We start from the raw sequence: 26,470 nt of genomic DNA on the forward strand, positions 1-26,470 counted from the left end.
TTAATGTTCCTGCATTTAGGGTATTGCAATTGTTTTTAATCAAATCCTGATGCACGTAGGTAGGCCAGAGAAATACTGAAGAAATCCACTGAATTTTCATCATTTTCCATTGGGTACTTTCAACTGGGGAGAAATTATTTAAAAAGGAGTGTTTTTCCACAGAGTGGGTAGTGCCAGTCTGTTTCTGCGTGCTCCTGCCACAGTGCTGCGGGGGGACGGGGGGCAGTGATGTGTGGCGGCCGCGGGCCCAGGGTCACGCCGTGTGTCACCGCCCCAGGGCCTGGCCACGGGGTCTGGAGCTGCCGGCCCATCGCCGGCTGTAGGGCCCGAAGGGAAAAGCAGGGCTCTGTGCTCTTGGGACACCCACCTGCTGCCAGCGGGGCCCGGCCTGGCCGTCTGCCCCCGGCACGGCCCTGCCTGGGGGAGCTCAGCACCCGCCTGCTCCCAGCACTGGCGGGGTGGGCTGAGGGGAAGAACCCCCTGTATACCAAGTAAATCTGACTGTTCAAACACATTGGTGTCACACACCTCTCAAGAAAAATACATGGACATCTCCTTTTGATACTTTTAGCATTTCTTCTGCTAGTCCTGTTCTAAAACCGGTATCTTTAGGCAAACAATTGAAAAGAATCATCAGACAATTTGATGTCTTTTCAATTGAGATTATAAACCCTGAAATAAAAGATTATCTGATTACCTAAATATATGCTTTTTAGTAACAAGTTTAAGCCATCTCAGATGTGCAGTTAAATGTGACTTTGACAGCAGGCATCAACTAAGACTGAAACTGAGACCCAAAATATCCTCAGGTAAAAAAAAACCAAAACAGGCAATCTGATTTATCAGCTTGTATAAGGAAACAAATAAAAGTTTCTATCTAAATTTTCCAAATACAATAAAGCACTAGAACTAGTGTAAATACGGAAAAAACAGCACCATGATTTTTTAACACTGCCCACCGCCTTCAAAAAAAAGTTCTCTCTAAAATTACTGGAAATTACTCAGGAGCAGCATATTCAAGCATTCAAACTGACGGCCTTCTACATAATTACACTAAATTATATTTAAAACTCCACTGACAGATGAATGCAGTAAGCTTCATCTCCTGCACTAAGGTACGGGAAACGCTGTAACAGCACAAGCACAGCGCTCTGTCATGGACTTTAAAATGGCGGCGTCAGCCGAGAACTAACAGCAAAGCACACAGTGTACTGTGCATTACATACCCGAACGGGTTAATTAAGAGTCCTTCAGCTGCTGCACCAGCCTGGGGGTCCCTGCTGAACATGGATAATCACCTCCTGCCTCTGCAGGTTTTACACAGCTGATCACAAAGCACTCGTACAGAGCAGCACTGAGGTAAATATGACAGTAACATGGAAGTTGTGAAAAGAAACTATACCCATTTCACAGAATGCTTTGTTTGCAAAACTGTGTGGGTCTGACAGCAACTTCTGTACCTTTCTGGGAGTTACCTCAGGCTGCCTGGAACTGCAGAATGCTGTGTCCTTCCTCCAAAAATACACAAGCAACAATGCATGGTGTCACCTGCTGCAAGAAGGCAGCCCCTCACAAGGACAGCACTGTGTGCACAGAAGATTGTGCTGCGGGACAGAGAACAGCCTTTCTCAGCTGAACTGGCTGAGGTGGTACGAATTTGAGGAAAAAAACCTATGAAGAACTGCCACAACCATCAGCAGGGGCCCCTTCCCCATTTCAGGGCAGAGCTGTAGGGTACAGCTACACTAGTGATTAACCGTTGCTGGAATCCGTGCTCACTCCTCCTTCCTCCCAGCTCTAAAACCGTGCAGCTCCCCCAGGCTCAGCACTGTCACTCTCTTGGGACAGGAGGAGCCTGAGAGGACCTGGCTGCTCCAAGGAGGGCCCCAGGTCCTCCTGGAGGGAGGGCAGGGTTTGCCCTGAACATCTGAGGGGAATCGAGGAGCTCCTCTGTTAAGGCAGGCCTCTGACTTGCCTTCTCTGGAAAACTTGCAGCACACCAATGGTTCTTACATGTTAACATAGGAAAGGGCTGCTTCTGAGGGTCTCTTGAAAGTAGACTCAATTGTTAGAAACTGCACCTGGGGTCAAGAACAGGCGTGTTTTGATTTCTCCCTCACAGACAGTCTCTGCTGTGTAAGCCTTCCCAGAGACCCTGACGTGCAGAGCCTGATCCCAGGTGTGCTGGCGGCGCAGGCAGCACTGACCCTGCGCTCCCCTCGCACCACCCGCTCAGGAACGGGGCTCTGGGACACAGCGAGGCCCAGCAACGCTTCTGCTGCCTGACCCGTGCTGGAGTGGGAGAGCCAGAGGCCTCCAGGAAGTGCTGCTGCTGAAATCTAATGAAATGAGCTGCAGTTACTGAAAAAAAAAAAAAAAAAGAGTGGTTTCCCTGCTAAGGGCTCTGAGAGCAGAGCACAGGCCAGCACAGGGGCTGCCACGGGTCGGCAGCGATGGAGACCACACGCAGCTGGAGAAGCTCAGTCAGGAGTCATCCTCTTCCAATGCATTCCAACTTTTGAAGACTTAAAAAAAAGTATTACTTCATTTTCACATAATGACTATGAAAACTGACTTTGCACATTTTATTTTCTGAATAATCTATAGCCATTAAAAAGATAACTTGCTTCCCTCTTAAAACATTTTTTTGAGGTTTTGCAATTACGCTTTCTGTATTTTTAATGTAAGTTTCTATTCAGTTCCCACTTCTTTATCTCTGTGCATTTCAATCTTGTCATTTCAGTTACTGTTCATTACATACAGACCCCAGTATTCCTACAGTCTAATTCCTCTAAAACATGTTTGTGCAATTAAACCCTCCCCCAGTACACCAGCTTTTCAAACTTGTCATAGTTAATCTTTAGGACATGTTCCCAAATAATTTCTGAGGTTAAAAGACTGCTTTTGACTAAAGAATTCCTCACAAGTTTTATATAAATGAATTCACATGAAAAATACCTATACAGATGGCAAGAAGTCTGTTATTCTCATTTCACTTAACCGTGATAATGAAGTTTTCATCTGTTCAACTGCGTATTAATGTAAACTGGATGAATTTCACTTGCCATGACCCCAGATACACCTGTTGTCTTTCAAAGGGAATTGGTACTGCTAATAATGAAAGTATAATTCATTTAGTAAGGAAGAAAGACCACCCTGAGGAAAAAGGAAAACATTGTACTTCACTAAGAAATGTTACACTGGGAAATCCAGGGTATGATGGATGAAATATAGGAAACCATGAATAGAGTAGGGCCGTAATGAACAGTGCTAATTCTACACTGGAAATCAGACAGACAGTGTTTCCAGTGGTGCAGATTGATACTAATTTCTCTGTACTTACATTATGTTAATCTGGGAACACAGTAAACTGGGTGTGGCTGGCCAGTTTTAGTTCTGACATAGGTGGAGGCTTTTAATTATTAAACAAATAACTATTGGATCTTTTCCAACTTCTTTTCTTTATATTGCTATTTATAGAAAGCATTTGAAAATGCCTAAGCTCTGAAGTCTGCTGGGGTTTCTTCTCAAGCGTTCAGCATTGGTCTGACTCTAGCAGAAGTCAATGCCATAGGTTTAACCCAACAACAATCAGGTCAAAACTTTCCATTTTGTTGTATCTCATTAACAAATATTAAAATATGTGTGATAAAAAGTGTCAATTTTCCTGAAGTAGTCATATTTAATTATAATTAAAATTAAACACCATATTTATTTGAAAAATCTTTTTACATACAGATGATGTGCTGTACCTTTTGAAAGATAACCATGGAGGTTTGTTTTTTTAATAGTGACTAAATACCTCCTATACTGAAGAACTTGACTTTGGCTTCATCTGTGGAGTTACCCCTAACATCTTCAAAGCACAAGTAATTTAGATGCATAAAACAGACACAGCAGCTAATGAGTAATTCTAGTTTCAAGTATTCCATTTACATGATTTAAGGAAAAAACTGTATCCTTCTAGAGGACAGGAAAGCTGCAGGTTATCTTAATGCTTGCTTATGTGGAAAATACTTAAGAAAAATAGCCTACATGTGAACTGAAATGCTCTGGATACATTCTGTACAGTCCTTTCTCTGCGTAACAGCTTCTTTAAACAAGGAAATAACTTGGAAAGTCTCCCAGCAGGACACCTCTGTTACTTCTACCTAGAGCGCTGTTGTGCGTCTTTGCTTAGAAGGTCAGTAGTTAAGCTTAACAAAATCAAATGAGGGAGCTACTAAAATTTGAAAGAGGAACTATCTAAAGGAAGTGAAAATCCTGCTTTTTTCTATCCTCTCATATTTTTCAATCCCCTAAAACCTTTGTAAACAAATCGCTCCCATATTAAGAGATAGAAGATGTATGCAGCACCCAGCAAATCCACCTCGTTTTGATGGAAATGGAGTTCTTTCACGCGTTAGAACTGCAAATCATTTCTTATTTCTGTACTTTGTGTCTGCACCAAGTGCCAAGTAGGTCCATGGGTTATAAGCTAAATCTGCTACCTTGTACTTGAGAAACCAGGAGTGTGGACAGAGTCACTTGCCAGGACTCTGCTAGCAGGCCAGGCACTGACATGCTTCTGCAATTTGCATACTTGCAATTTTCTGTCTGCACTTTAACCCACATCTGCACAGTTTGAGACCATCTTACAAATTCTGCAAGATCTTACTTAAAACTGTTCTCAGCACATGATAAAAAAAAAGCCTGTAATAAATGCTAAGAGCCAATAAAGAAACACCTACCCAAGACCTAGCCGTGTGTGTAGGAGAATCATAGGGGGGGAAATTTACTCCAAGTGGAGCTTCAGTGCAACTACCCCAAGATTCACTTCTTCCAGTGAATCTCTACTTCTGTGCTAATACTTTAACTGTCTGTAACCAAAATAAGGGATTTTGTATTCACCAGAAATACCAACGCACAAATAAAAATCCAGCTGATACACTCAATTCCAGTCACTTATCAGTCTAGTCTTGTGTTAAAGTTCCCTGCTTGTTTCTATGCAAAACTTACCTGTTACAAGCTCTTTTACTTCAGCATCAACAGATTTTCTCAACAACCGTAAAAGGGCAAGTATCCCACCAACATTCTTCATTGCTATTTTGTTTTCATCAGTAGATTTCCCATAAACAAGGTTTCTCAGTGCACCGCACGCGTTCTTCTGAACTTCCAGGACCCTGTGATCCAAGAGATCAACCAGGTGCTTGATTCCTCCCAGCCTACACACCTGGAAAACAGAACAGTGGAGCATCAGCACCCACCGAGGTCACCCACCTACAAGTGGCTCTACAAGTTTTAAACCAGTACATTCCATTCTACTTCAAGAAGAAATATTTTAGTAAATCCTAATAACTTTCTCATTACCCTGTACTGAAAATTCCTCTGAACCACTCACAACCTTGCTGAAAAGGCTGATGGACATTTTCAGTCATTTGCTGTGCTCAGAGAAGAACTGTTGCTGCTAAAGTTTTGTTTCCCAGTAATGAAGCTTTTAAAGTAATTTCCTAGACCGCAGCATATCTTTTTAGGGAGTATTAGACAGAAAGAAGTTGCAAAGATTTAAACAGCAAATTTTACACTTTGCTACATGCACAAATCAGTTCAAAATAGCATATATCCAGTCTTGTTGGCATATCTGAAGCTCTTTTTAAGAGGAAGGTCTACTCTGCACAAATTTCATAAAGCAAAAAGAAATTTTTACATTGTTTGTCTTAAGCAGGTTAGCTGCATTAATTATTTCTTATGTGTTTTTTAAAAAAAATTAACATTGTGTTTTGAGATCTCATTTCCCTGTAGTGCTTTGTTCAAAATAACCTGCAGAAATACAGATTAAAGTATTTTAGAATTCTGTAATATTCACTAAATAAAAAGTATTTTAAAGACATTACTAAGTAGTACTACAAGACTAGCATCAATTTTAAATTAAAAATCACCATCAAAAGGCTATCACAATATTCTTTATGAACTGTTTTAAAAAATGTGAGCTATTTTGCAATACAAGATTGGTGTACTATCCATAGAATATGCCTAATGAAGTTGGCAAGGATCTCTTTGAAACTCTCACCTAAAGCTTATTTATTTGATACAGACTACACTGAGTAAGCATATACTGCAGGGTGCTATAAAAAAAACCTAAAGTTATTTTTTTCAAGGCAAACAATTCTTATTTCTGTTACTAAATAATGAAGCAACAAATAACAATTCATACTTTTCAGTTAAATCTCCTCCCTCTTGTACGTCAGGACAGCAAAAACACTACATCTACACATCCACTCACAGATACAAGTTATGAAGAACAAAACAGCTTTTTTCAATCTGTACTCAAAACTGGATGAGATACAGTTTTTGTGTATACAACTCAAAATAAAACTGGAGTAGAAATCCATTCTTAAGATTTGTATTTTGCTGAGCAATTATTTTAAAAGGTAGCAGCTGTTGCTAGTTTGAATGGGCATTTCAGTTACTAAAATAAAAAAAGAAAATCCGAATTCTTGTAGAAGGCTACATGACCGAACCGATGCATCAGTACTGTGTGTATTTACAGATAGATACGGCTTACATGGAAGTGTAAGTTATCACTCTGCAGTTTCATAGCTAATCTCAGCAGTAGGATTCCCCCGGCAAGGAGGGGTTTCTTACACTCACCATCAGGTTTTAGCCACGCATTCTAGTTCACTTTGCCAAGTTTTTAATACCCTTCAGAGTCTAGCAAATGAATCCGTTCTTTACCGCAGCAATAAAACAATACGTTTAAATAATGAAAGAAAATACAAAAGCAGTCCTCAAGTAGTGCCAGATTCAGTAGAGCCTTAAAATATTTATGACCCTTTCCCACTCCAAATAGTTCCTGGTGGTGCTCTGAAGGGAAGATGAAGCGCCACAGACACCATCAGGGTTCCCAAACGTGTGAGGGGGTGCTGCCTCCCCTCCCCACGGGGGGCAGCTCCTCGGAAGCACGGCCGGCCGCCTGCCCCAAAGGCACGGGACAGCCTCTTCTCCTAGAAGCCAGACAATCGCATTCTTTCTGTCACAGGATTCTAAGAATTTCTAACACATGATTATTCCCACTCAAAAGAGATAACTGCCAGTACATAAATCTTCTCGGTTTGAAAAGGAGAAATTTTCTGTTCCAAAATTCCACACACTAAGTGGCTACATTTACAGTTGTGTCTCTGACTACTGTAAATCATCTTGTCCCCTAAATCAAAAAGACAACCTTTTTCTTTGGATAAGGTTTTATGAGCCTGATTGTACCATATAATATGTCTGTAATCCTTTATACCTAAACTGATTCAAAAACATATCAAATGTGTCTAATGCTAAGCAGGGTAAACCGTTGAGACACCGCTTCATGTGTGACATACAAGTTACCACCACATTCAAATTCTGCTTAAACTCTGGCATATTTCTTCTAGTTTTGTGTACTTTTGAAAAAAATTAAAGCAGATGTTCCCTAATTTAAAAAAAAAGTATCTGTAATAATGAAAATGGAAAGAGCAAAGAAACACAAAATCTCCTGTAGATGAACATGTGCAGACAAATAATACCCCAAGAATTCCTAAATAAGCTGTCATATCCCTTCTAAAACAGCCAGACTACCTTATAAATCTGTCTACATCTGATTATCGCTGCGATCTTTACAGAACATCAAAACCACCACCATCTTTTCATCTGCCTTCCAGCAACAGTGAGTTATGTTGGGCTATCTTCTTATAAAAGTTGCACCCGTTTGCTAACGTAAGTAATATTTATACTGAAAATAACAGGTAACACACACTTGAACGAAAAAGAAAATTCCTTCGGATCAATAGCTCATAGCCGCTCTGCAAAAAGAGCAGCTCTTCAAATGCAAGCAGTTTCTAGACATTTCAGCAGTAATCTGAATTTTCACTCAGACGTATCCTCCCTCCACATCACATTGACACAAATACTATTCTCTATATATTTCATTTTCTTCGCTTTGCTGACAGCTCACTTGTTCCCTACGATGCCTTAAAACAGCTTGATCAAAACCAGGGGAAGGCCTTCCAGAGTTGTTGTTCTTAGTTTCCAGTCATCAACAGATGACACAAAACCAGGCTCCGGTAAACATACCTTACAGTGCTGCTGGATTACACAACGTGAACGCAAAATATTTTTATACAATTTCCATGCATCCCCTTATGACAGGACAAATCTGTGTGTGTGTAATGACACACCCCGAGGTCATTCAGTATTACCATACATCTAGTACAAACAGAAACACAGAAGGGTCCAAACCACTGCGTTATGATGGAAACCCCCCAAAGAGGCGAGCGGCCTGTTTTCCCTTTTACAGGCTCCCCAGGAGCAGCGCGGCAGCGAGCAGAGTACCTCGGTTTTGACTTTGTTGTCTCCGAAGCACAGGTGCTGAAGGTAGGCAGCGGCATTCGCCTGCACTGACGGGAACTGGTGCTGCAGCATGTGAATGACCTCGGGCAGTTCTGGGTCGCGCCACGCAAACTCCCTTCGTTAGACAAACACATTCAGAGAAGGCATTAGTTATAAACGTATGTTTGTTTGATAAGTAGAATTACTAGAGCATCTTAAGTGTTTTTCAACAATTCTTGTTTGTTCTGGAGTATCAGGACTAGGAGGAAAAACGGGCATATTAGAGTAATCGAGTCACATCACCTTTTAGTCTTCCCATTGGAAAAGGGACTTTATATCCTTATGGTCTTAGTTTGCTTGTCGCTGACCACTCAAATATCTACCTAGTAAAATTATATCAACTCAAACACTACAACCTACATAAATCTCCCCAAACATAAATACATAATGCAACAGACGCCCGCTTATCAAAGCTGCTCAGGGGCATCTCTTCCACACAACTTTTTTTTTTTTTCAGTGCTCAATGTTCTTCCTAGCCTGAAGTTAATTATACTTCAACAAAGCTGCACAGCCTGAAATTTCATCATCATGATCAGATGTAGGAAGTTTGCATAATTTGAGTTATTCAGGGACTGTAAACTTAAAATCATTAAAATCAGGTCTCCTTCATTAAATAAAATTATTTTGTGCAGACGAATCCTGGAAAAGTCATTAAACATACCCATGCCCAATTCACAGATTTAGAAATATACTCATTAGTATTTACTGGGCTATTTTCCTTCTGTAAAGGAAGATGGTGGTGGTGGGAGAAGTAGAATTAAAGTTTTCCCATGCTCAAAAATCCAAGTAAATTTAAAGAAGAGCATCTGGGGGCCTCTTCAAAGGCTAATGCTCACCTGGCCAGTCGGGTCTCCCCAGGATCCCTTCAGTCACCGGCCAGGTGATTCAGTTCAGTTCAGTTATGGGCCTACTTTCAACTGCTCAACAACATCGCGGTTTAGTTCTCCATGCCAACGACAGGAAGACCCTAGGGAAAACTGCCTTTCTCATAAAGCGAGCAGATTTCTGCATGCTTCCTCACTCTTATTTTAGAGTGAAGCTTTCAAATAGCCCAGTCTGAGGCTGCAGTAACACACTCACCTGGCCGCTGCAATAGCACAACATGCACATCAGGAACTAAAACATTAAAATGTAAGGTAAAAGCTATCCCGCCGTGAAATTACAAGATAAGAAGGTGTATCAGCAATGAAAACTGAGTCAGAATTTCTTTGAAGTTCCTTGTTATGAATGTGAAGCACCCCTATTATAAGCAAGCCGTGCCAGACCAGGCTGGCAGCAGCAGGCAGCCAGCAAGCATTAGTACTTGGAGGTAAGGCTCCCTATTAACATTGTTTGGGTGGATGTACCATTCAGTTAAACTGAATTGATCCAGTCTCCCAATATCTCTTAAAAAAAGAAACGTTGATTTCCACTAATAAACAGAACAACAAAATCTATTAAGAGACTGAAGGATAGGGCCAAACTAGAACATACCTGAGTCACACTGCGAGCCTTCTGTAAGGCAGGAAACCTTAAGGTTCTCTGTGCAAGACTGGTCTGACCACAGCTGCCGCGCTGGGCTGGCAGTCTGAGGCAGGCTGGAGGTTCCAGCAATCACACACCCACACAGAGGATAAACACCACCATAAATCCCTCCAAGCTTTGCATGGGCTGGGCTTTGATACTCCCATTTTAAAACACAAGGTTTTAATGAATAACATCTCTAATAAAAATGATATTACACTTGTCACATGCCCAAACTGTGTACATACATTTACAACATTCAACAACAGTATTTTAGAAATACGAATGTGTATTTGCCTTCAAAATGGTACATTTATATATAATTTTTAAACTTATATTGTTTTGAAATTTAAGCAGGCTGCTCATGTAAAATTCATTCAAATACATTAGGTATGTACTTTCTGATTTTCAAACCCTGAATCCCATTCCCATAAAGAGAAAACACTGCAATATTATAGGTTGCTCTGTAGAGTTACTCACAGATATTTGGAATAATCCAGTCAGTTCTCATCAAAGTTGTAATTATTTCCTATAATACCTTCTATGTGAAAATAAACATGGAAGGAAAATGTAATAGTAACTAAATGCATCAAAGTTGCTCTTCCTGTAACAAGTAGACTGTGTTTATTACTTCGGCTATAGAGGTGTAGGTCTTAATGAGTCATGGTTGTTTAAACAATACAAATCTGGAATAAGCACCACAGAGCACCATATTCATTCAAGGAATGTATTAAAGATCTTACTGCAGCAAATACGTCTGATTCTTGAAGGCACAAGGGGACTTGCCTGGGGTCTTTCTGGATGCTGTCAATGGACGGAGAGCGCGTGGTCCCGTCCTCGGCGGGCGCCGCGTGCTGCAGCCGGCTGTAGCTGGACTCTGACAGCCGGTACTGCACCGACCGGTAGGGCTCCGCGTAGGGACCTGCTGTGTTCAGAGCGTAATTATTTCTTTGGTATGTGAGTGTGCTTCGCTGACTGGATGATCTTTGCAGGTTGCCGACTCCTAGAATAAAATCAGTATTAAAACAAACTAGGTAACAAATGGCTATTGAAGAGAAGAGGCAATACGTGGTTCCAAGAGCAAGCAAAAACCACCCCGGCTAAAACCAGTCTTAAAAACACATACCATGCTCAGTGTTGAAAGTTATCACCAGACTGAAGGGAGCAATTACTTAGTGTCCCGGGGAAGACAGAGGGGTTAGTTACAGAACTAACGGTTTGGGGGAATGGGGCTTACACCTCAGCTGGCCTCAACAGGTATTGAAAGAAAGAAATGCATCTTGGGCCATCACGCAGAAATCGGGATGCAGAGTGCTTTCAAGGTTTATAATAAAATTCAGTTACTAACAGCAGTGTCATTTGCCAACTGTACCAAAAAGGAAAAATAAGTAAACAAAAATTTATATGGTATTTTCCTTTTAGCAATTTCATGCACATTTTCCCTGACAAAAAGCTAACAAGAGGATGATTTCAAAGTTTAAGCTGATCCTTTCAAAACCAGGAACATGCATCTCTGACTTCACAGAGCTGCTGTGGTAGCTTTAGTTCTTCAAGGTAAGTGATATTAGGTAGACAAGTGAACAGAGAATTCCGATCTCTAGTTGTGTTTCCCCCACTGGCACATCCTGACAAACTTAATTTGTTTACTCTGGGTTGCAGAAGAGAGAATTGCAAAAACTGCTGCCTCCTTAAGCATTCCACATGCTTAGTATTTCAGTTACATTAAAAAATATTAAAAAGCAATTTTCAATTGTGTGAAAACATGACACACAAATTGGACACTTCTCTGTAAATATTTCTACAGTTACTTAGTTAAATCACTCTAATACTTTGAGAGTTTTTGCAAATTACTCCACTACACAAATTAATAATCAGCCTTACAGAACAAATTGCACTGCGATATGTGTTACATTTCTCTTTACAGAAAATCAGTTCTAATACAAATCTAGTGCCTATGCACTTCATAATAGTTGGAATCCTATGAAATCCTATAGATATATTTCAGTCTCCACACACAATCTTCAGATATAGTATTTGAACATTATTGTTCGCTGAGAAGTTGGGTAAACCCAGTATTGTTACTGTGAAAGCTGTAGGTAATTTAAGTGCTCAAGCTATCATTTTACTGTACTGATGAATAAAAAAATATGAACAAACTCAATTTGTAAGAGAATGATGCACAGAGAATGCAAGACGAAGCAATACATTTTTTATGTCACAAAAGACACTTTGCTGTGATGTACCTGAGCGTGTGATACCAAACAGACAATACTCTGACCCTAAGCTGACACTGATACATAACCCTGAGCATTTCCTGCTGGCTATTTTAAGCCCTTCAAACCTAGTTTCTATCTCTGTTAATTTATAGCATCTAGTTTTTCTGTTTAAACCGGCATTACGAATCTCATCTATGCCGCAGGTCCCAGAAGAACTCTGGCGAGTACACGAGGTGTGAGCGGTGGGTGCAGGAGCCCGCTGCCCACCTGAGCCTGTCCGGTACAGCACTGACTGGGATCCCTGGTGGAGCTCCACCGTCCCGTGGTTTGGGCTGCGGTACACCGGGCTGTAGTAGGTTCTGCCCTCATAGATGGGGGTGATGTGCAAGTCAGGAGAGACAGCTGATCGCAGCTCTTGTCCCAGCTGGCTGTGCTGACTAGCGTATGAACTCCTCAGGCCTAGAACCAAGAAGAGGGAAGTAGGTACATGGCCTATAGCGATTAAAAACAGTAGAGCTCTCATGCTTGAATCTGTCTTCTTTCAGCCAAGAAAAGGTGTTAGTTATATCTACAGTTATAAAGATTTATCCATTAAGCCATTATTAAATGATCCATACTAGAAGATTCACTGACGAAGTAGCATTTCTTTGATGAAAAGTTTTGTCCATACAGTGACAACTTTAGTTTTCCAACTCAATTTTTTTGGCAGCATTGATAGTTGAAAGTCTAAAACATACAGAGTAAAAGCTAAGTCAGCATGTGCAGTTCACAGATTCAGCCACGAGAAGGTAAGCTGTGAACTGACAGAAATCCAGCTGTGAAATAGGGCACAGCCTAAAGGGGGCCATAAACCTCAAAGTGAGACAATATGTAGCAGTAAGAGCAAAAGTCTTCTTGGTAGTGGCAGCAGAGATATAAGCATGTGGAGAAAAGTCGTTATGAAGGTTTAAATAGCCCATGATGGGTGTGTGCGTATATATATATATATATATAGCTATGCTGCAGCTGTAGGAGAATCTTTTTTCACGCAGCCTTTCAGCTGTCCCTCGAGTTCCCTGTACCAGATCTCTGCCTCGTTTAACTTCACTCCTCGGCAGTGGACCTCCTGCTACCACTTCTGCAGCGCTAGATCCAAGCACATTACAGGCAGAGGTGCAGAACAGCTTTTCAGCAACAGCATTTTGAACAGCACTGCACCAGGTCAGACCTGCTTCTCCTGTGCAGGTTCCCCCTCTGTCTGCTCCATGAAAACTTCTGTCACGTTGCGTACAACTCTTCCCCGCCTTGCAGTGCATTGCTGTACTTCCGTCACCAGCACGGATGTATCTTTCCCTTTGCTGTGTTGCTAACTGACTTAACAGACGATCTCCACTTATGTTCACTGTTGCCATCCTGATTAGGTCAGTGGTATAATCTTAATCCTGTATTTCTTCATTTTCAGCCCTGGAACACTTTTTGACGTGTAGCACCACCCTCCCACCGACTATCTAACGCGCGCTTTGCGCATACTTCATGTCCTGGTATTGGCGGCGTGCTAACTAGCTACCCTCCACCAACCCTATCAGCTATTTTTAATGCTTTCATTTAAAGCATCCTAGTTCCCCTCTTTGATAAATTAGACTTCCAGAGTCTACAGAGAAGCACTAATATACTAATCTGGGTAGTGGGAAAATAGTTAGAAATCAGTTAATTCTGAGAGTTCACCATTTCCAACTTGAGTTTTGTCAGCTTCTGTCCTGCTCTTACAAGTGAGGTACAGAGCTTTTGCAACTAACAGGATGCAAAGCCAACGGAAAAATCTCTTCTGCACTCATCAGCTTCTCCCCTACCCCTACTCTCAAAACCATTCTTCTGGAAGCATGTCAGAACTGCTGTATTTCAGTACTCCCCTCTCATCTCCCACACTTCCCTATCACCTGTTTCACTGCCTTACACACTCTGACAGGCTCCCTGGCTGAACAGTTAGCTAGTTGAGTGCTAAACAAGCCTCAGATGCCCATGTCTAATAAACTGTAAGCCAAACCCATATTTATTTTCAAACTTAGTTTACTTATATACTATATAATTGCCACATAACACTTTTACCACCTACATCACCTTGGTTTTTGAATACTACACTACCAGCAAAATTATTTTTAATTTTTAAAAGCTTGTATTTTTAACATCTGCATTCCAGTCTTTTGAATTTTTACTTGTGAAGCAATTACACAATACTTCTCCTTCTGCCTCTGAGATTAACCTTGCCATGGGGTCCCCTTCCACTCTCTGACTTTTTTTTACTGCATTGGATGGCCTAATCTCCCCTTCACCCCTTTGGAACTCACTCCAGTTCCTTCTGTCTTGCAATTCATTGATTCTGTGATTTCATCAGTTTTGTTCTTTTAATTAAATTCTTCAGAGTAAAGATGACTAAATATACTTCCCATTGTACTACAGTAAGCGTGGCAATCACACACATCCCACTTGGTCTCAGCCCAGCATTCCTCATGCTTCCCTTCCTAGGCTGCTAACTTAACTTTATCAATCTTATCATAATTGTCATCTTTCTTACCTAGAAGTATATGCAAAGTTTATCTGCAACATTTACTCACTACATCAAATCTTAAATCATTAACAGAGTTAGAAAAAAGTTAACAAATAAGTATGCAACATATGAGTGGTATACCCAAGGCAAACACATTTTTAAATGCTTAGTCATCCACAAATTCAAGTACGGCATAAAACCAGCACAATTTTTGGTTTTAAAAGATATTTTAAATACTATTTCATAAAATTAATACCCTTTAGCATTACCATTGTAGGTACTAAAGCTTTAGCAGCTACCAAAGCAATAGAATATGCTATGTGAACTATGAAAAGGTAATGAAAAGATGGAGATCACAGAACAACTTCAAGATAAAACTAAGTAGTGATGTGTAACCAACTGTATCCTGCATTTGAATATTCCTCCCCTCCCCGAATCACAGAGCTGCAAGGAAACCTTTGGGGATCTCACAGGTCATCGCTAAGATGACACATCTATAGGTGGTGAAGACAGAGGGACTTGGAGGACTCAGAATTTCACTCAGCTACTCAAAACATATGGTTTAACTTAATGCATGGCTATCAATCTAGTAATTGAAGAGAAGGACAGTATTCACCGGGAACTTGTGGTAGGATCGATAGGCAGCATCTGACATCAGTATTCACAACTGATCTGACAGATCCACCACAACAGCGTCTCAGCGCTACATGGAATGACTACTGCATGACAGGTTTTCTACAGCTGTAGGTTTGTACCGAATTTTAAGCTGTGTCTTTACCTTTTTACTAACCTGTAAGGCTATCGGGACGCGGGGGGACCATCCTCTCATATATATCATACTGCTGTCCGTACTGTTCAATGTCATGAATTGTCCTCTGCAGAGTTGTTCCCAAATGCTGCGGAACTGCCGTCATGCCAGAACGCTTCGGGGAAGAGGATCCCAGCTGAGTTTGGGATGGAGAAGCTACTCTGGTTTGTACATCAGCAAGGGCGAGAGGCGAGCCCAGTCTGGCTGATGTTTGGTACTGGGAGGTCCCGCCGTTGGGATTCGCCGTGTGCCGGGAGGTGACGGAGCCGACGCGCCGCACGGCCGTGGGGGAGGCGGGTCTCTGCGCGGCGTACGGGGAGGCTGCGCGCTGGGCAGGCAGAGTCGTGGAGGAATAGGCGTGGGAAGGAAGGGACCTGTGCTCCGTCACCGATGGGGAACCGTACCCGCTGCCCAGAGAGGTTCGCAGCGAGCCCCGGGAAGGGGAGACGCTGGTGCTGACCATGTAGGAGGGAGACTGGGCTCTGGATGGGACTGAGCTGACGCGTCTCATGACTCGGTTGGTGCCAATATTTACTGAAGGCTGTTTAAAACCAAAAACATTTATTAGATTTATCATTTAGACCATGTAGTGGATACTCTTCTCTCGCAAGACAGAGAAGTCCACAAGAAATGTACACAATCTAACAATACATAAAAGCAGCTGAAGAGCAGCTTTTACCCTAAACACAGTTCCTTCAAGTTTTCCTGTAACTTTTTTCTAACTGATATATCTTAATATACAAAATGGCAATTTAACATTAAAAACCCATCCTTTTGGCTTTCTATGTCAAGATGCACCTACTCTTCCTTTCCTCACTACTCTACCACTTTGGAAATTCAGGAACAGTAATGCAAAGAGTGCCAGTACAAGCTGATAAAGTTTTGTCAATTAGTGTCTCACTGTCATTCTGATTAATGAAAAAGAGGAGAAAAGCCAGAAACAGTAGAAGGTACAGGAACACAAATACCATCTTCCTGAACCAGATCACATGCATGCTCATTTCAGCAAACAAGTCTGTCTGCTGCAAGCCATTTCTGCTTTTTAACCAGTGAAGGTGTTAAATAAAAGTGTAATTTAATGATGTTACTTCTAACCTAAACAAAGGTAGATCCAGCTATACAACTACTGTCTTTAAAACTGCGTTACAGACAGAGTACAGGCAGAGATGGAGTGCACTGCTCTGAGCATACCTGGACTGATGTCTGCCCTTCAGCTCGTGAGCTTCTCACCAAATGGTTATTAGTGGTTCCAATAAGGGAATGCTGCTGTCTGTTTTCTGATTTGCTCAAGTTTTGGCTGTTATGGAAACTGCTTACTTCCTGGTAACCACTGTCAGAGTAAGAATTCATTTGTGTTGAACTTCTTGAGTTACCTACAGACCCTGTAGATATGAGGCCAGCATAAGAATAAAAGCTTCGAACAACTTCATAAAAATATTATATAATTTTGTTACTTGTTGCATTCATAATTGTATTACATTTTTATACAGTCAATACAGAAAGATATTCTAATATTTAAAATGCACACAACAGACCCTCACTTTCATGGAGAGATGTCTGTTCGGGTGAGTAGAGGTTCCCTTGTTCTGGTTCTGTCCTAATGTCATAGGCATTGGTATGAACACTCTCTGACACTTGGGGTTTATTTACACTGGTGGTCGGAGGATCTGAAAGAACAAATTAATTAGATAAACCCAATGTTTCATATGTAAGTTTCCTGCAAACTCAATCATAATTATTTTCTCACACACACTAACGAAGAATGACCTTTCAACATAAACAGGGTCTACTGGTAGACAAGGACCAGCTACTTGAAAATAACGTGAATACTAATGTCTGACAATCTCGTTTCCTGGAGTTTTGATGTAGTTCTACAATCTAGTTTTTCAAATGTACATTCCAACCTATTTTAATGAAAAAAATCATAATTACCTAGTACGTATACTTTGCAGAGCAGGAACATTGTGCAGCTGTGTTGTAGTGCATAGAGGACAGCTACCACTTGTCTTAAGGTCCTATAACCTCAAGGGCTTCATAAGGAAAAGGCCGAGTTGAATTTCGTCCCTCTTTGTGTACCATCAACAGAAGCTGCTGCCAATTTTATACATTTTTTACTTCATATACTACCACCCAGATGTTTACTTTTTAAGGATTCTTAAGCTAACTTCAATTCTAAGAATATGAGCTGAACTTTACAGGCAGCAAAGTGTCATCACATGCAAGAGAAAGCAAAGGAGACATCACAGCACTATTATGAAGAAAGGAAAATGTTAAACACAGATCTGGAAAAAAAGGACAAAGGTGAGGACACAAAACAACAAGAAAAAACAAGAATTGTTTTGACAGAAACATTAAGCATTCAATTGCCATCATGCTACACTTATGGGTGCAGAACAGGTGTCAGGGATGCAGTATAGAATCACAGAGCCACTGAGGCTGGAATGACCCTGCACATGGCCGAGCCCAACCGTTACCCCAGCACTGCCCAGGCCACCACTAAACCACGTCCCCGAGTGCCACCTCTACACGTCTTTTAGACACCTCCAGGGACGGGGACTCCACCGCTTCCCCGGGCAGCCTGTTCCAGCGCTTGACAACCCTTCTGGGGAAGAAACTGTTCCTAATATCCAGACTAAACCTCGCATGAGGAAGGGGGGTAGGAAATGGGGGTTACATTTAAAGGTAACCCCAGGTATGTAAATTCTCACTGAAGAAAGAGACGAGTGAGCCTAGAGGGAAAACCAAAAGGAACACGCTAAGAAGCGACAGTCTAGTAAAAACTTCTGTGACTGCTTCATGTCAAAAGTTGTGAGTTGTGGACAGAGAAGCCTGCTAAGTGCTCCTTGACAATGAATGTAACAGCACGTTACAGAATGAGGCAAAACTGTTGTGAGCTTGCAGAAATTAGATGCTAGGAGAAGACAGAAGAAAGAGCTGAAATGATTTCTATGCAATAGCTAACAAAAACTCTGTCAAACTGTCAAAGAATACCCGGATATAAAATCTAGTGGCACTCACAGAAAAAAATCCCCCACAAAACCAACAAAACACAAACCAGAAAACCCTGACAGATGAGCTATTGGAAATTCTTTATAACAGTTGTTATTACAGTATACTGCAAAAGAGAAATTTTAAATGGAGTACTTGTACCTATCAAGCTATAAAGAAGTACTCGTAATTTTTACCAACAGCTGTGCACAAAATACCAATGTCTCACTGACATTCATACTAAAAATGTTACTCATTAATTGCTATTATGAGGAATGTTTGAACACTAGTCAACTACCAGATTAAAAAAAAATATTTAAAAAATCAGTATGTTTTAGAAATTACAGGCAGTCAGCACAGTTATTTATCAGTAGTGCTTTCTTAGGTCAAAACCAACTAGCAAAATTTGATGCTAATTTTTTACTAGAATACGAGCATCATGACCAAATTTAATTAAGACTTAATAAGAACTGTTACTATACTTCCATGAATTTAACCACCCATATGCCCATAAATGATACAGAGAACCAACACTGAAATAACTCACCTCCACAGCTCCTGTTACATTAACTTGGTAACAGGCCATAGCAGACACCAGTGGGTACTACATATTCTTTAGAATAAAATACTTGCAGGGACTGGGACATCTAAATTAAAATTGTATTCAACTTCAATATTTTAATCTTATATATCTTTTGTTTAAATAATACAAGGCCCTGTTATTTTAGTTACTTGATCTTACATGATACTAAGTCAATGTCAAACTGACAAATCATCAATTTTGGGAGAAACACATTGGAAGAATAAAGTTCAATTGTGCAGTGCTGTACAGATGTTCCAAAGACAGAGGCCTGAACCCAAACCTCGCTTCCATCACACATTTGCCACCAAGCAAATGCTTTCACAATGCTAAAAAATAAAGATTGTTTAGGCTCTCTAACAAAGGCAAGAATGCACAATAAAGTGAATTGTTGTCTTTCTATCTCTCTCTGCTACCATAAATCATGAGGAGAGTGGCCTGAATAAAATAATAGCCTTTTTATAAATGGCTGCTGATCTAATATTCTATTTATAAGCATCTGCAAAACAACACTATTTTATATTTCTGTTAAAAATTGTGTATAATTCTACTGATGCAAAAAGCAATTACAGCTGCCGTCACATCTTATCACAACATCTACTGATGGTTTTTGATAAAAACTACTATCTGCAGTGAGGAAAAAAAGGTGATTTAAGGGAGCCTTTCAATCATCTTTAATGTCCGTATTTTACCAATTGCAGTTGGTAAAGCATCATCTAGTGATGCTTCTTCAAAACAAAGCTCAGGGGTGAAGCTGTAAGTAAAACCCACAATCATGCTACAACAACCACCTAAATGTAAACATTAAATGAAACGTGTATCAGAAAACTCTAAGCAAAAAATAATTTTTTCAAACATGCCCACTTCTAAGCAATTACTCCAGAAAAGCCTTACTTTAGATACACAGAGATGTGAGAAATATACATCTAGATTTCTATTAACGCATACAGTATTTAAACAGAAGTATGATCTTCTGCCACATGTTAAGTGACTTCTTAGCAGGGATGCGCACAGGAGATCTCTAAAGAAAAGAAACACACAATTGGGAGGAGATAAGTAGAATATAAAATAAAAACATGAGCTGGATAGATGACAGAAGGAGAGGAACTAACAGAAAGTCAAGGAGAAAAACAAACAATAGACCAAGAATAAGTTACAGGAAAAACTGAGGAGGAAATAAATGAAATGCAATTGCATGAGATGAATCAGTAAAACTATGACCAAGATCTGTCAGAAGGTATCATTACCAGTTGTGAACCATCACTGGAACATTACAGAACCAGAGGAAATAATGTGATTTAAAAAACCCCCAAAAAACAACACAAAAATAAGTTTCACCTTGAAGGAATAATTAAAACTAATTTATTCAGTTACTTGAAAAAACAAATTTGACTTTGGTTAAAAGCATTGCTAAAAGAATACCTGAAAAGCACCACCATGACTAGCAAAATTTAAATGCCAAGGAAAGTAGGCTGTTGGGAATATTAGCTTTAAAAGAAAGGAAAAAAGCTAGTGTGTGCCTCATCTCAGCTGAGGTGATACCGTGATGGCAGCTGAAACCGTGCAAATACAATTGTACACAATTTTAAGAGCTTAGTCTCTGAATAAAATAGAAAACAGGAAGGGGAAGGAAAAGTAGATAGTTTGAGATACTTATTTACCTAAAATAGTCATAATTATCATAATTATGAATACCCTTGAGTAAACAAGTGGATAACCACAATGTGCTACTCTGTCCATCAGAAACCAGATAGCTTAAAGCTGCAGGTATCCTTACACAAGGCTATGGTATCAAGACTGCGCAGAGCTATCTACAGTGCGGATTGCACTCTGAGTACGTTAGACCAGTGCTGCTCAACATGCCACCCGCCAGGAGTACCCAGCTGAAGGAGAGAGGCAGGGCCTAGCGCCCAGGGGCACCCGCCGCTGGGGCGGTCTGGCGCGGGGGCTGCTGCACAGCCCCCCGCTCAGGGGACCGGCCCTGCCCGAGGGACGACTCATCAACAGTCCGTGTTTTAACTGATGCAAAAACCTAACTAGCTAAAAGCTCTCATCTGTGAAGGGCAGACTGGATTATTTCAACAGACACCTGAACGTCACTTTGAAGATACGGTGCCATCCATTCCAACCAATATACTCAAGAGTAGATGCACAAGTACTGCAGGACAAATGTTTCTTGTTTTAGAAAGAAAGTTCAAGCTATCCTGAGACACAAAAATAGAAAAAACATTCTCAGGAAAACCTTCACTTATTGGAGATTTGCTCAGTTGAGTAAGAATATCTGTAAAAAGAAAACCAGTTTTCCAGCTTAAATAAACATACAGTATTTTTTCATAAGCCTTACCCGTCAAGGGGAAGACTCTAACGTATTTCTGAGTTAACTGCAAAGGAGACTTTTGTTATGGTCACATATCACACAAAAATGCCAAGGCACAAAAAGGTGCAGGAAAAGTACCTGCAACTACTTCTAAGCCAAAGCAACCTTTTACAATAACAGAGGAACACACAAGTCTCTTCATGTGTGAGAAAGAGGATATTAATGTCATACTTCAGAAAAGATACTTGAAAAATATACATAGCGTTGCTGCTAATGTTCAGTTCACTTCAAAACAAGCAATGAATGCCAAGGAAATAAAGTTTTTTGGGCTTAAACCAAAATGTACACATAAAAGATAATACCTGATGATCTCCAAGGAAATGACTTCTCAGTAGAGCTGCAGAGAGAAAAAAGAAAAAAAAAAAAAAATCACAGAAATGAACCATTTGACTAGGTTTTTTGTTTTGTTTTGTTTTTTAACCAAAGCATACAGAATTATATAAAAAAGCCCAGCAGATAGAAGTTTCAATAGTCCATGTAAATAACACTCTGCAGAACTTTACACCTGACAACTAAATTGTTGGTTACTGATTTTAATTCCGTATTATTCGGAGGGAATTCCCTGTAACTTTCTGTATGGCAAATTATCAAGCAGCGTAACCTCTCTGCACCAGGACAGGTAAGAGCACGATTTGTGATACACACCTCCTATTTAAGTTGTAATGATGTAAATAAAATAGTACAGCAAGTGCTCACAGTCAGAGCTGTATGATTGGCCATAAACAAGCCACTTCAAAGACAGAAGCATTCGCTGCTCACGGGAGGGTCTAGGCAAAGGAAGTTTGGGAATCACAATTCCAGAGCATTTTGCTTCTACATGTAAAGCAGTTTGAAAAAAAATAACAGAAACAAACCTACAACTTTTATTGTTATTTCACTTTCCAGTTTTCCAGAGAGAATTCTGATCCTTTGCATACAATGAGAAGTGGAACCACTGGACATACCAGAACATGTACACCTCTAAGTGTAAACAGGTAACAGATTTTACACTGCCAAGGTTAAAGAGATGCCTTAAGAAACAACTATTTCACAAGATCAAGCAAGGTGTTTATCATCAGTGGAAACCCCTACTTCTCTTGTATTTTTCCAATAACTATTTTATATCAAACTATCTTAACCATTTTGTCTTTTCTACAAAGCAATGTTCTTACACGTGGTGATAACAGTATTGATGCACGACTACCTCTGCAGACAAATGCAAAATTCATCCATGTATTATAGATACATTTTTCCATAAAAATATCTAGAGTATTTCCTCACTCTACAGATGAGCTATCAAACTTTGAATACTAAATTACTTTTGCAATGATTATAAGCTGCTATTTTCCAAACAAAAAGCTATCTAAAAAAAAAATAAAAATAGGCAAGTCCATCAGATTTTATGATATATAAGTATCAGCATGAACCTGTGATTTTTGCATAGAATGTACCTATTTCTAAATTAGTATTATTTATTCTACTTCTTTCTACCATGGCTATCAATTACAAAAACTTTAGCACAGCAACATGAACAATACTAGATATGTATTTTCTAAAATGTACACAATCATTTAGGAGCCTTTTTTGGAAACAAAGCATTTATATATAAAAGAGTGCTAAACTTGCATACCAGCTCAAACTAAACCACAATTGCAATTAAATTTAAAGAAAAAGGATTCAAATGCAGGCTTCAAGTGTCTGAAAGCCAACTTCCTATCTAGTAGTCATAGAATTTTTACTACTTATCAGTGATTCTTTCCCTCAGTCTACAACTTTAGTTTTGAAATCTTTAGGGGTGGTACTGTAATTTTTCCTTTAGAACATACATAAAGTGGACCAGGAGAGAAGGGTGCTCAGACACAGACTCCATCAAATTCAGATGCACGCCTGAACTTTCACAGATATTTTCTCTTTCCTGAGGAACCATCTTGTCCAAGCCCAGAAGCACAACTATCTTAAGTGCAGACAAAGAAGTAGGCAGTCAGTAGTACTGGAACTGAAAGCCCAATGTCAGAACCACTGAGTGAGTACATAAACAAAATCAAACTACATGCCACAACAGGATAAGCAACTTTTCAACTGACTGTCCTCCTGTGGGTTTCACCAGGATAGTTTAGGAACTTACCCCACAACAACCAGCAGCTACCTTCCCAACCTCAGGTGCTGTGACATGTGAGTTCTGTCATTCCACCCGAGCGCAAAGTCAGGCGGATTAGTTTAAACTACCTTTAGTGGTACAGTTTAAACTGGGATTTAAACAAACCCAGATTCTGCATGACAGAACCTGCTAAAGCATTTCAGGCAAGAAGGTAATAGCCTCCAGCTAACAGGAGATCATGAACGGCTACAGATGGTTATTTCTTAAAACATTACAGCTTTTTCCACAGAAGAACAGCCGAAGTGAACATGGTGCACGAGCTGGACAGCTCTGTGAAAAGCTGCAAGTACCTAGAGACAGGTGGAATGTGGCAGCAGAGGAACTGTACTACCAGCACCTGGCCATTCCAGAGCCATACGCACTGCCAAGACCACCAAGCCTCGGTGTCTGCACAGCCCTGGGCTAAGCTTCATTCAATTTAAATAAAAAGGTAAAAACATTTCTAATTTCTCGTATGCTCCCACTGACTCCAGCTAGTGCATTAACTCCAAGAGGTTTCTTTGGCATATGTTGGGGATTGTAACTACATATTAAAGTAAATTCTGTGCAACTTTACTGTGGTTTTGCTTGCAAATTGAACCTTGTACTATTTTGATGAAACCTTTAAAAATATTTCTGTTGTTAAAAATTAATGAGGAAATCTGTACTGAAACTGGTGTGGAATTCAAACGAATCTGTACAAAATGGAGTGAATTTTAACTATTGAAAGTTGAGTTCTGAATGTTAGTTAATCTACATAAATTCTTTACATAGTATATTCTTTACTCTTCACTGAGCAAACTTGGATATAATGGGTTCTTTAATCAGTTACTGTTAGCCTATTCATTAATGCTTTGCTCCACTGAAATGAAGAAATATGAAGATTATTTGACAGATACTGTGAACACTGGGCCCAGAATTCTCATGCTACCTGAACATCAAGTTTTACACTCTTAACCTTTACTTTATTCCTTAAATTTTCTGGAAACTCAATTCCTTATAATGAGATTACATTGTTCTGTGGTGCTAGCAAAGTTAACAAGTGCAAAGCATACAGACATGCTTTACTCTGACAGACACAAGATGACCAAAAACACCAAATGTATCTCTACCCAACACATCTGGCTGACTGAGCTTTCTTTACATGTACAGGGACTTGCAAACAACAAAGGCTGCTCTGAATACGGGTCACAAGTAGAAAGCTACTTCATGAACAGCTAAACTGCTTAAGAATTTAACTTGATTCTTATTACATTATTTAGCAAAAGTCCCGCATCTATCACCCACTGACTTAATCATCTGGTTTTGTCACCTTACAGATTAAATGTTTTGAAGTTACTAAGTCTTTCAGCTTTGGTAAGTAAGCCTAATGCATTTTATTCCACTGTTTAAAAAACAAGTGTGGCCCAATACTGACTGCACCACCAGTGAGAAGCTGCTGCCCACAACCAGCCATTACGCTGCCTCTTCCCAGTATGAACATGTGATACAGCTAGAGAGCCCATATGTGGTGCACTGCACTGCTAAAAATACTTCATTTTAGCCCATGATTACCCTCGGAAAAAAATTAGGTTAGTAGGGTAGACATGCAGAAATTATATTTTTCTTTCAGAACAGTTTGGTATGATGCACATAATTTTGAGTTAAAGAAGTTAGAGATAAATATTATTATAGCATAGCAGCTATTTTTAAATGCTATGGAAGGAAAGCACAGAGAAGCTATCACATACAGTCATGTACATGAAAAGAATTTTCTCTTCCCTTCTCAATCTGCTTCACAAGAGCACAAAGAATAAGTGAAATAAAACATAATTCTACACTAAATGCATATAACACACATACACTTAAGCACTACATTTTAGCCAGTAATGTTAACTGAAGACTAAGGATGCATACAAACTGCTGAAGTCAATCTATTCACCCTTTTTTCTTTTTTTTGATACTTCGTTTTTTTTCTCTTATATTTCCTATGTATCTGGATTTTTTTGTTTTCTTTGTTTTGTTCCCCCCCCGCCCCGCCTTTGTTTGGTTTATCCCTTTCTTAATTTCACACCTTCACCATCTTAAACCTTTAGTCTTAGACACAAAACTGAACCAGCTGCTGATCTGGAAAAAAAAAATAAAAATCATATCACAGACTGGTTGGGGTGGGAAGGGACCTCAGAGCCCATGCAGTGCCACCCCCTGCCCCGGGCAGGGCCACCTTCCACCAGCCCAGGTTGCCCAAAGCCCCGTCCGACCTGGCCTTGAGCCCTTCCAGGGAGGGGGCAGCCACAGCTGCTCTGGGCAGCCTGTGCCAGGGCCTCACCCCCTCACAGGGGAGAATTTCTGCCTTAGATCTGACCTAAATCTCCTCTGTCAGTTTAAATCTATTACCCCACATCTTATGCCTCTCCCCCCTGATGACGAGTCCCTCCCCCTGTTCCTGCAGCCCCTTTCAGCCCTGGGGGCCGCTCTAAGGTCTCCCCGGAGCCTTCTCTTCTCCAGCTGAACCCCCCAACTCTCCCAGCCTGTCCTCACAGGGGGGCTCCAGCCCCCCCAGCATCTCCGTGGCCTCCTCTGGCCCCGCTGGAGCAGGTCCGTGTCCTTCTGCTGTTGGTGCCCCAGAGCTGGAGCCAGCCCTGCAGGGGGGTCTCACAGAGAGGAGCAGAGGGGGAGAATCCCCCCCTCGCCCTGTGCCCACCCTGCTCTGGGTGCAGCCCAGCCCAGGTTGTTGGCTCACAGGCAGTTTTCCATCCCCCAAGCGCCCCAAGTCCTTCCCCTGGGGGCTGCTCTCATCCCCTCCTCGCCCAGCCTGGGTTTGTGCTTGGGGTTACATCTGATCAGTGGAAAACGTTTCGTATGAAGTGATTCAGAGACAAAACATACAAAGCATCACTAGTACCATTTTACATTCTTCAGCTGACAGCTCTCAAATAAACACTTTCCAGCTTTGGATTTCCAAGTTAGAAGAGGATGTCAGGA

At 40.6% G+C, this 26,470-nt stretch overlaps 1 protein-coding gene across 3 annotated transcripts in view; it reads right to left on the reverse strand.

Annotated features, from left to right (window-relative positions):
• PKP4 (plakophilin 4) overlaps positions 1-26,470 on the reverse strand; it is an 84,534-nt gene that overhangs the window by 20,777 nt on the left and 37,287 nt on the right. Inside the window, exons 4-11 of one of the 3 annotated variants that reach the window (XM_074911411.1) lie at positions 21,693-21,727; positions 16,981-17,112; positions 16,637-16,827; positions 15,428-15,986; positions 12,381-12,572; positions 10,684-10,822; positions 8,338-8,470; positions 4,999-5,212 (exon numbers count right to left, since the gene is read on the reverse strand). In XM_074911411.1, the coding sequence (XP_074767512.1) occupies positions 4,999-5,212; positions 8,338-8,470; positions 10,684-10,822; positions 12,381-12,572; positions 15,428-15,986; positions 16,637-16,827; positions 16,981-17,112; positions 21,693-21,727 (1,595 nt within the window). Of the gene's footprint in view, positions 1-4,998; positions 5,213-8,337; positions 8,471-10,679; positions 10,901-12,380; positions 12,573-15,427; positions 15,987-16,636; positions 16,828-16,980; positions 17,113-21,692; positions 21,728-26,470 lie in introns of all 3 variants that reach the window. The other 2 variants (XM_074911410.1, XM_074911409.1) reach the window with 2 other exon arrangements.

The sequence above is a fragment of the Athene noctua genome, chromosome 7, assembly GCF_965140245.1.
Source record: "Athene noctua chromosome 7, bAthNoc1.hap1.1, whole genome shotgun sequence".
In the NCBI taxonomy this organism is placed as follows: Eukaryota; Metazoa; Chordata; class Aves; order Strigiformes; family Strigidae; genus Athene; species Athene noctua.